We start from the raw sequence: 12,083 nt of genomic DNA on the forward strand, positions 1-12,083 counted from the left end.
CCGGTCCAGCACGACCAGATTCTGCAACAGCTTCTACCCCCAAGCCATCAGACTCCTTAACTGCAGAGACTGAACTGATGTTTTTTCTGTACATGCACACACACTCTTTCCCCACTTACCCCAGAAAATGGAAAGCACTAAAAACCCTACTACCTCACTGGACTCTATTGCACACTGTGTAATAGAGGTAATTACTACCTCACTGGTCTTTTTTGCACACTGCATAATTTGCACACTGTCTTGTTATTTATTATTCTTTGTCTGTATTGTGTTGTATTGTCTGTCTGCACTTTTGTACTGTTGCACTACTGTTCTGTCTACACTGTGTTTATGTGCACCATGGTCCTTGGAGGAACGTTGTTTCGTTTCACTGTGTACTCTGTATATAGCTGAAATGACAATAAAAACCACTTTGACACTTTGACTTTGACACTTTGACATTTTCCCCGTACAGGAATAGAGATAATAGGGGCATAAGCTGAGATTTTGAGATGATTCTGATAAAAAGCAAATTTTGTGAAATGTTTGAATCAAGGCATCACGGTGACATCTGGTGGCCAAGCTGCGTTAAAATCACACACTACCCCTATTGTTTAGTAGTCCAGTACTAGTGCTGTATGGTCCAGATACGCTGCTTTTTTATTTTCTTATCTTAGCAATGATTTTATTGCTGCTAATCACTCCATCTTTCAGACCTCCTTTAATTCTTCTCTTCAATTTTTCTAATGAAAATAAAGACTTTCTTGATAGAAAATAAAAGGAAAAATACGTGGACATGATTTTAAACATGTTTTTTAAATGTCACATGAGTTTTGTAACCATCTTCAGATTAGAAACCTTGTAAAAAGGAGTAAAGCTGTCTGAGTTTGACCAGTACATGTTTTAAATAGTTAAATATATGTGTTATTAGTTTCAGAGTTGAAAAAAGATAAAGAAATAAGTTTGATTTGGATTAATTAAGAGTTACAACAAGTAATTGGCACCAGCTATTTTGTGCAATAATTAAATGTGTCTAATGATTTAAGCACATCTTGTTCATCTATGCCGGGGTGTCCAAACTACGGCCGCGGGCCATTTGCGGCCCGTTTCCTTTTTTGGAGCGGCCCGCAAGGTATTTTAGAAATAGAATGAAAGTTGGCCTGCTGTTAAGCAGGTTTTTATAATATGAGATTCAAAGTTTGAACGCTAGGTGTCAGAAAGGTGTCAAGAAGTATTAGCTCAGAAAACTGGGCCAAAGAGTCTAAAAGCGGAGAGGGTGCGCAATTTTAGCACAGAAAACTGGACCAAAGAGTCTAAAAGCAGATAGGGTGCACAGTTTTAGCGCAGAAAACTGGGCCAAAGAGTATAAATGTGGAGAGGGTGCGCATTTCTAGCGCAGAAAATGGCAAAAAGTCTAAAAGCGGAGAGAGTGCGCAGTTGTAGCGCAGAAAAAGGGCAAAAGAGTCTAAAAGTTGCCGTTATTAAGGAGTTTAATATTAAGAGACATCATGAAATGAAACATCAATTTGAAAAATCTTAGTTTACACAACACTGTCAAAGATAGATAAAGATAGTAAGTCAAGTAAAATGATGTGTACATGAAAGTAATCAGGAGAATGAATTATTTAAAGTGGTATATTTCATTATTTGTTTTATTACAGAGTCTGTGGCCCGTGACTTCAAATATATTTCTCCTTCTGGCCCCCAACAAAAAAAGTTTGGACACCCCTGATCTATGCATTTTCTGCTGTGTAGCCTGAATGACAATATAGTGTACTCTGACTTATAGACTTGTACAAAAATGTATTAAAAAGCTTAACAAAGAAGTGAAAAGCAAATCATGCAGTTGCTCAATTGGCTGGAGGGAGTTTTAGGCAAAGAAATCAACAAACTAGTCTCAAGAAAGCTAATTTATTTTGTGTGGTACTGCACCGCCCTCTTGAGGCCACGGCGCTTCACCACACTTCACTAGGATCTGTGGTAAAGTGGTTTTTGAAGTTGGCAGAGCCCTCCAGGGGCCTTTGGAGTTTACAGTCTCTTAACAAACAGAGAGCGGCAATGAGAGCGTTTGGAGAACAATGGGATGAATAGTCATTCTGTTCTAGAACACACAGTGAGCCCCACGTGTGCCGAGAGAGAACTTCCTGCCGATTATATTCACGGAAACCCCAGCTGAATCAATAGAGAGAGACATCTAAAGTATAGCTGCATTTAACTAATAGCCAGAGGTGTCAAAAGTATTCACATTCATTACTACATGTAGGTAGAAGCATAGATACTAGGGTTTTATAAAATACTTCAGTAGAAAGTGAAGAAGCATCAACTCAAGCTTTTTACTCTTTATGTGTAAAAGTACTGGTTTCAAACTACTTAAAGTATAAAAGTGAAAGTAATATAAAGGGTACAAAAAGCCAAAGCTAAAGGACAAAGCTATAACCACTATAATATTATATTAAAATGATAATATTGAAAATATAATAGAATTTAACAAAGTATCTTTATTTGTCATTGCACCAAGTATAACATAATTAAGGTGAAATCCTCTCCGGTGTCACAAACAATACAGTTTGAAAAACTATGATTTAACTAAAATCAATTACAAAGAATCTAAAAATAGAATTTACAAAAATGTGGAAAATAGCATATAAAAGACTTACATAAAAAAAGATAACAGCAAAAACAAACAAGATGCAACAGAGTGACAGATTGCCCACTGCCCTATCCAACAATGTAATATTGCACACAAGGCTATTTTTCAAATGTAAGGAGTAGAAAGTTTAGAAAATTGCTCATCAAATATTTTTTTTATATATTTTCACAGCAGTAATAAACAGATGATTGAGTGCCTGAATCAAAGAGCTGCTTTTACAGCTAACTCTGGTCTGGTGAAAGTGAAAGAGGTGGACAATTTGATAAAATTTCATTTATAAATTCTGCTCACATACTACAAATCAGACTGCCAGACCATTTACTGCAGCAGAAAACATCAATTTAATGCACACCTGTCGAATAAAAAAATTCTAATCTGCTTTCCATACTTAAAGCTTTCCTTTTCTACAACACACACACACACACACACACACACACAGACTCATATACTCATACAAGGCACAGAGCACATGCTTAACGCTCTTTTACTGTGTCTTTGTGACTCTGCAGTCTCCTGAACATTGGAATATCAAAGGGATCTCTCTCTCTCTCTCTCTCTTTTTCTTTTTCTCGCTCTCCTTGTCTTTCAATCATTTGCAGTCTCTTTCTTCACCAGGGCCCCTGGCCTAGCACCTCCCTTTAACACCTCATGCGAGACGGTGGTTTAACAGGCGCCTTTTTACAGAGGTGCTGCAGGGGGCTGCGACCCCCTCCCTCCCCACTGACTGACAGCTGCTGAAGCCACTCCCTCTTACCTGCCTGCCGAAAGAGAGCGACGACTGACTTTTAACACTTTCCAACACATTTTTCTGTCAAAACACTGTCCTACCTGCATAGCAGCCTACCCACCTGCCACAGGCACGCACACACACACCGTGCACATCAGTACAGTACATTCAGTACATTACAATCCATCCCATACACTCCATCACACACTGTACTCAACCAAAACTGTCAAATATATATATATTTTTTAAAGAAAATGTCTATCTATGTTTCCATGTCTCTTCCTCGCTCTTTTCTCCCCTCTCCACCTCCCTCCAATCCCCACCCCTCATTCTCATGGTGTGACAGACAGTCAGGCTCATTGGTGCAGAGAAAGGACACGGTCTTGGGCATTGGCACAATGGAGCATGCTCAGACAGGGCTGGGGCCAGCTGGGGTGGGGGACCGGCAGGGGTAAACAAACGGCCCTAAAGGTGCGCAGATAAGAGCAGCCCGGGAAAGTGGAGCTCAAATAAACAAACCCCGGTCCGTCTTCCTCTCTTACAACCGAGCTGCATGTCTCTCGCAGTTCCTCGGGGTCCTTTACTCCAAATTTAGCCCCCATTGTATTAGCATTTACCAGAAAAAGTCATTTTAGTACTTTTGCATTATTTAAAATGCTTTTAAAACCAGAAAGTGACCAATCCAACACTGTGTTGACTTTCAGGTGATGAAAACGGCACTAATCTGGGTTGCACAAAGTTCTGAACTGAATTGAATTCAGTTCTTCAATTTGAATTTGAATTAAGATTAAACAGGAGTTTACAGTAAGTCTTCACAATAATATATACACTGCAAAAAAACTAAATCTTAGCAAGTGAAATTATCTCATTTTAAGGCAAAGTGTAAGATTGTTTTACTGATTTTATAAATACTGATCTTATTCAGTCTTACGTAGACTTTTAACTATATTTTAAGTAATTTGAAATCAAAATAAGCACAAAAAGTCAGCAATCAAGTCATTTTGATTCTTGTGTACAAATTTAAGCCAAAAAATAAGAGATTTTTGCTTGATTTAAGTCTTACTTACCTTATTTCGAGACTTTGCTATTGCTTATTTAAAAAAAATGTATTAAAAAAAATTGCTAACCCCACTGGCAGATATTCGCACCAGAATGTTTCTGCTGCCTCAAAATGACAAAATATTTGCGGAGCTGTTGCCCATTAAATGCAACAATGTTAACCTGTAATTCCTACAGTTTTCAGCAAATGTACAATGCGAAGGGTTGAGTTTTAGAAATGGATTTTAACCCCTTCAGACCCTGCATGCATTACAATGGACATCATGTATTTTCTTTAGTTTTTTTCTTTAGTTTTGTTGCCCATAACACTATTTGAGAGCTACACCATGAACCAGCCAATGAACAAGTTTATAAACCAATGACACATAGTGAATTAGCATAGCTATTTTTAATTATTTAATGTGATTTAAAATGCTTTTTAATCATGTTTTTTTTTTACTGTTTAGGGATGATTTATGAAATAAAAAAGTCAATATGAAATATAAAATATTACAGACAGGCCTCCAATGCAATGGGAATTAAAAAAAAAGTCAATAAGATTTATTTGCTATATATTTTTTTTATATAGTAGAATATTAGACTTTTTTCTGTGCATTACAGACTGAAAACTGAATTCTTACATTTTTTTCCATCCCGGAGATAATTCAGGTTTGAAAGGGTTAAGAAATGTCAAATTACAAAGCCTTACTGGTGTTACTCTCTACTGCAGCAGCATTTACACATTTATTTACACACAGCACATTCACACTTTCACTATCATAATAACTAGGAAAAAGACACAGAAACACAGAGAACTCTGCTAAACTATTAAAAGTATAAGTCTTTCTTTTCTTTAGAAAAATTACAGATGAAGCCAGAGAGCGGTGAGTACTGTTTCCTACAAATTCAAAAGACTCTTGGAAACTGGAGAAAACTGCTACAGGAAGAGTCACGTTTGGCTGACCCACATGGAAACAATGCCTATCATATACTACCAGTGTTACCTGAGTACTATGCATACTATTTTCTTAACTGTGCAATCAAGCCTATTTGTATAAAACTTTAAATAAAAAGGAGTATAAAAGGGTGAGGATGTTTGTTTAGTATGCATAAGTATGCGTGAGTATGTGTGTGTGTGTGTGTGTGAGAGTGTGTGTTTTGCTGTCGGTGTGAAACAGCTCCGCTCTGCTTGATTTGTGTGGCAGTAGCCTAACCCTGGCTGGCGGCTTTTGTGACCCACGGAGCCGTAACCGCACACTATCTACACACACTATCCCTTGCCGATGCACCCCCTAACTCACCCCCCCCAACACCCCCCCCCCCCCCCCCGCCCCACCACAGCCGTTAGCTGAGAGGAATCAGGGAGGCTATATCTATTCCCCGCGATACGCTTCTGTCACCTGCACAAAAGCCTGCCAGCACTAAGCCTCTCCACGCAAGACAAATCTCCGGCAAACAAGCCCAGCCAAAAAAGAGCCGCCAGCAAAGAGCGGAGGGGGTCGCCTGGGGCAACGGGGGCATGAAACGGTGCCGCACCACGCCCTCTCCACGCCCGCCCTGGGGTCACCCTCTTCCTCCACTCAGGCTGAGGGCAGCCCAGGGAAAAAAAGAGAGAGAGGAAAAGAGAGAGGGAGGAAAAAAGACAACAATAAAAGCTTCTCTCCATCGACCCGGCAGCCTATAACTCTTCACCCAGAAGAAAAGCAAAAGGTTGGATAGAGGTCACACAGAGATGTGCTGCTCCGAGGCCACGTCTTGCTTAGGGATGGGTATATTTCTTTATTTCTATCTGGAGTTTTATCTGGAGCATCTGTTCTGCTATTATTATTATAGATAATGTTTGTTGATTCAGTTTTAAACTCTTACTATTATATGTTCTGTTTACTGCTATGTATCTCCATTTTTGTCCATTTTTAGTTTACTACTAGTTTACATCATTTGAACAAACTGTCCTTTACACTGTGCCAAGATTTATTAATGAACGGACCAATAGAAACACTTTAAAATGACCAGAAAAAAACTCAATGTAAACTTTTTACATTGACTTCCATTCAAAGTTTAAAAGGTTTTTCCTCTCTCCCGTAAAATTGCTGTTTTGGAGATACTTGTTTTTCATTGGACAGAGACGATAATCACTTCTGACCAAAAAGAACATAACATTTTCAAAATTTTACAAACATCTTCATGATCCACTGGACTTATATTAGGGAAAATATTATATATTTTGTGGACTGCTGATAAAAAAGTGTAACTTTCTGGAAAGTGTGTGTCCTGTTACATCTGGTGTAAAAATAACACAATTTCAGAAAAAAAAAAACCATTCTGTCAAACATGGTGGTGGTAGTGTGATGGTCTGAGGCTGCTTTGCTGCTTTAGGTCCTGAAAAACTCGCTGTAATAGATGGAACCACGAATTCTGTTGAACTCCTGAAGGGAATAATATCATTTATAGCATTTATTTGCAGAAACTGAGAAATTACTGAAATAGCAAAACATTCTGAGCTTTCAGACCTCAAATAAATCAATTTTTAGTGGAATAACCCTGTTTTTTAATCACTGGTTTTCATGCATCTTGGCATCATGTTCTCCTCCACCAGTCTTACACACTGCTTTTGGATAACTTTATGCTGCTTTACTCCTGGTGCAAAAATTCAAGCAGTTCAGTTTGGTTTGATGGCTTGTAATCATCCATCTTCCTCTTGATTATATTCCAGAGGTTTTCAATTTGGTAAAATCATTTATAACAGTTTGCATTGAGAACCATACATCAGGGGGCATGGCCCCGCCCCCCTCCCCAGGGCTCGTACAGGCCTTGACCTCCTCAACTGAGGAGCCAGAGCTGCTAGGAAGTGCTGAGACCTGGAGAGAAGCCTTCTCCTCTGTAAACACCTTAAACAAGCTCATCTGGCTCAAAACAAACACAGGGCGCTACGCCGATCTCTGCACCCACATCGGCAGGCAAATGGACTTTTTATGACGCTGTGTGTCACGGTGACTATGAAAAGCACTCAGGGGACCACACTGATGACCATCAGGATGTTGGGTGACCCTGCAGCCTCCGTGGAGCTGCTGCAGGAGCCGCAGACATTCTGTGTCAGGGCTCAGCAAAGACCACAAGGCAGCCCTGTGCTTTACACCCACCTGAGAGCATCAAAAGGCTGCAGTAGCCTCTGGTCAAGCACCCAACACACACACACACATAGACACAAAGAGACTGAACAAGGGATCCAGGGACTAATCTTCCTCTAACATGCAGCAGATCAAAGAAATCAACAACCAGGGGCTTCTTCTAACAAAGACCAAACAGTCGTCAGCCCACCACCACATACAGACTCAAACCAAGCCTATTATTCACCAGCCTGGGCTGAACTGACTCTCTTCCAACCTCTTAAACTTGAGGCCAAAGGTGTATTACTTAACAGTAAATTCTATGAAACTAGTAAGTAAAGTTCTAAAGAGTTCTAAAGTTCTAATGATGAGTTTCTTTGATTTTACCAAAAAAAAAAACCTCTGGAATATAATCAAGAGGAAGATGGATGATCACAAGCCATCAAACCACCAAACTGAACTGCTTGACTTTTTGCACCAGGAGTAAAGCAGCATAAAGTTATCCAAAAGGAGTGTGTAAGACTGGTGGAGGAGAACGTGATGCCAAGATGCATGAAAAAAACTGTGATTAAAAAACAGGTTTATTCAGGGAGAAAGTGGGAAGCTGGTTCAGAAACTGAAGTGGTCTAAGTGGTTTAAACTTCCAATGGAAGTCAGTGCAAAAAGAGTTTATTTCTGGTCATTTTAAGTATTTCTATTGGTCCATTCATCAAGAAATTTTGGCACAATGTAAAGGAGAGTTTGTCTGTTCAAATTATGTAGTAAACTAAAAACGGAGAAAAATGGAGATACTTGTGTGGTTTGAGGTTAATTTGATTAATCCTGTTTTCTCGAAATACACTATTGAGAAGTGTAATTACAGGACTTTAAGAAAATATTCTGTGGACTGCCAAAAAAAGTGTATTTTTTTAGAAGGTATGTGTCCTGTTACATCTGGCATAAAACTAGCACATCATTTCAGAAAAAGAACATCATGCTGCCAAACATGGTGGTGGTAGTGTGATGGTCTGATTTTGCTTTGCTGCTTTAGGACCTGGAAAACTTGTTATAACTGATGGAACCATAAATTCTGTTGAACTCTACCAGTACTATCTACTTTTTTATTAATTTTTATTAATTTAATATTGTATAGTAATTTATAGTGAGTTCAAAGATGAAATAAAGAATAAGCCAAGAGCTTATCATCGCTGTCCAATGAAAAACACTCCAATCTCCAAAACAGCAACTTTAGAGGAGAGAGAAAAAACTTTGTAAACTTTCAGTGGAAATCAATGTAAAAAGAGGTTATTTCAGGTCATTTTGAAGAGTTTCTATTGGTTCGTTCATCAAGAAATTTTGGCACAGTGTAAGAGACAGTTCGTCTGTTCAAATTATGTAGTATCGACATAAATTGAAATAAGTGTTTTTCATTGGACAGCGATGTTATGCTCTAGAGTTGAATGAGAGGGAGATGATGGTTTATGTGGGAAGAGTCCCGGGTGAATCTAAGTGAAGGGCCTGGCCGTGGACCCGTAAAGGAATGCGCTTTGACCTCTTGACCCTGACCAGACTCCAAGGGCATTAGCCTGGTGCAGAGGCCATTTGGTCACTTCCAGTAAATTATTTCTCCCTCTGGTTTAACCTATTAGACCATTATTTACACACACACTCACTCACACACAAACACACACACACACACACACACACACAAACACATTCCATAGAAGAGTGCTGATGTGCCTGTCCTGGACTATTTAAGAGATGTGTGGGCTGACTCTCAGTCTTAGTCACACTTGAAAACTTACACCAAACAAGCTAGTTTGTGTTTAAACGCCACTCAGGTTTCTACATCCAGTGTCTTCCCCTATAAAACACAAACACAACTAAGCCCCTGGCATGCAAGTGCTGGGCCTAGCACCAGTGTGTATTTGGGACTTCCTCATTGGTCAATAGATTATGCTTTTTTCTTGCTTCCTCTAATATACTTCGCTCTACTTTGCTGTACAATATGCACAAATGATAATATAATATATTGTGATTGTACTGCTATATACTTTACTTGTGCTGTACTTATGTATTTATGTAATATGCATTAATTATTAACTATTATTCTTAAATAGTGCCTTGAGTAAAAAGCTTCTTTATAAACATTGAAAACGCTTTACTATAAGAGTACCTTAAATTACAGTACTTACTATTGTCAAGAAATATTACTAAATGGTTAAGTAGTGTCTAAACTAAGTATCAATTCATTTTAGTTAAGATGTTAATAAGCATTACAAGGTTTTTCAAATGATTTTTTTAGAGTTAATTTAGACCATTTTAAATTTAGTAATGCTTCATAATGTCTTAACTAGTGCCAATTAACAAAACGTAGAGACCTTCTGTCGTAAGAACTATTGTTAAAAAGCATTACTAAATGTTTAAATGATATATCAACTAATTATTAACCCTCTATGGCATGGTGTTGCCCTCAGGCAGCAAACCTCTTTTTGTGTTATTTTACTGTCGTTTAAATTTTAGCAATAATTTTTATATTTGCGGCTATTTGTTTTCATTTACTTACTAAAACAGTGTTTTTTAATGTGTTGCCTTAGAGCAACAATATGCAGTTAGACTGCAAGGCAATCTTGATGAATCAGTGTTTCTCAAATCTTTTGATTGATATATCAACAGAAATAAACAACCTCCAAAAAAGTAGGCTACAATATTTTAGGCTATAAATATTTTCTCAACAACTATAAATGTCATGCTATAGAGGGTTGATTTATGTTAGTTAAGGCGTTATTAAGCTTTACACAATTTTTATTTTTCAGATTTATTTTTTCAGTATGAGAATTGAGACATTACTACATTTAAAATGTAGTAATGCTTCATAATTAACTAGTCAATTACTTGTGTCAATTAATAATTAGAATTAGAGACATTCTGTCATAAGTACTGTTAATTAATATTAATCCTTATTGCAAAGTATAATCTAAACATTCTCCTAAATGATTATTATAATTGAGTGAGTATTGCAATTAATAAATCATAAAAAATACTGCTCACCACTAATTTACAGGACCACTTTTTTGTGAGAAAACTTTCTCTTTTTTTTTGTTTGTTTTATCCACATTATATATATATATTAATATATTATAATTGGATGCTACTGGACTGATGCTAGTTGGGGAACTGAATTAAGAGGTTTTTTTTTTAATGAAGAGATTTGTAGACTCACCTTTTGATTTCTCACATTGATGTTTGTTTTCTTTATAAAATATGTTAGATTAAGTCCATATATGTCAAATATGTTCTGTTGGTTGCTGACAAATTGACATGGCAGTTAAATATCGTGCATGTGTGTGTGTGATGAATTGCTCACCATCCTTCCAGCTTCATTGTTCTGCAGGTTCATCAGGGTGCGTGCGTGATCTATAGAGCCTCGGGGGTAGTTCTTCTCCCGCTCTCGCGCGTCCACGAACTCCCTGGCGAAGCGGTATCCGTAGTTGACGTTGTCTCCGCAGCCGCCCCACAGCCAGTCCCGGGGCAGGTCTCTGGGTCTAGCCGCTCTGCTGCAGCCGCAGGTGGACAGCTCGCCCTCCCGACACGCCCGGCTCACCGCGTTCACCACGCCCGCAGCACTGATGGCGTAGGTAAACGCTGTTTCTCTGCTGCCTGGAGGACACAGAAAAACACAGACTGAGTCAATTAACCTTTTCTTCTTGATGTTAATAAATAACTGATTACATGATTTTTTTGCGCTATGTCAAGTTTATTTTGTATTTTATAAACTAAAGAAGGAGCTGACGTTAATTAGATATTGACAGATATGTACAGTAATGTAGCAGAAGTACTTTACTACTGTACTTAAGTACTAAAATACTGTATCTGTATCTACTGGAGTATTATTTTTACTTCACTACTTAATTACTTAAGTACTAAAATGCTGTATCTGTATCTACTGGAGTATTATTTTTACTAACCTACTGTGCTTAAAGTGGCAGTCAGTATTATTTTGTTTCTAAACTGAAAGCAGAAGCATTTCTAAGTGGAGAAGGGATAAAATATTGTTAAGCCTAATAATATATTCATTCTAAAAACTGGGGTCTCGGGTCGCTTTTCACGGGAGTTCTTCTTCTGGTTACGTCACACGTCTTGACATACTTGCGTCTCACTTACAGCCTCTAAAAGAGGATCCGGCTGGTGGATCATTGGAGACTTCAGAAGAGGAACCTTAGAGCTCAGTAGGTCATTCACCCACAGTAAAACCAAGTGAAGTTTCTGACTGGATATTTCTTATATGAATTTTTTTTCTATGATATTTTTTTCTATGCACATGTCTATGATTTATTTAATTTGATTACTTTTACTCAAGTTTGGGTCTCTGGGTATTTATTGTTTGTTCCCATCTGTAAACAGATCATCTAAGTTACAATAAGTAATAAACACTAACTAATGTCTACAACAAGCCTATAGTTGTGACTGTCTTACTTCTTTCATAGTTGATATACTGCTGTAAATCTTATATTTTCTCTACCTCTGAATAGCCAAAAGATCTATACGCTCTTTAGACCATGTGTACGCATCTGCACATGATCACAAAACTTGGTGAAATTGT

At 38.0% G+C, this 12,083-nt stretch overlaps 1 protein-coding gene across 1 annotated transcript in view; it reads right to left on the reverse strand.

Annotated features, from left to right (window-relative positions):
- Positions 1-12,083, reverse strand: part of wnt5b (wingless-type MMTV integration site family, member 5b) — a 150,692-nt gene that overhangs the window by 2,898 nt on the left and 135,711 nt on the right. The window contains exon 6 of the mRNA XM_049475013.1: positions 10,848-11,140. Coding sequence (XP_049330970.1) covers positions 10,848-11,140 — 293 coding nt within the window. The remainder of the gene's footprint in view (positions 1-10,847; positions 11,141-12,083) is intronic.

The sequence above is a fragment of the Astyanax mexicanus genome, chromosome 2 (assembly GCF_023375975.1).
Source record: "Astyanax mexicanus isolate ESR-SI-001 chromosome 2, AstMex3_surface, whole genome shotgun sequence".
NCBI lineage: Eukaryota > Metazoa > Chordata > Actinopteri > Characiformes > Acestrorhamphidae > Astyanax > Astyanax mexicanus.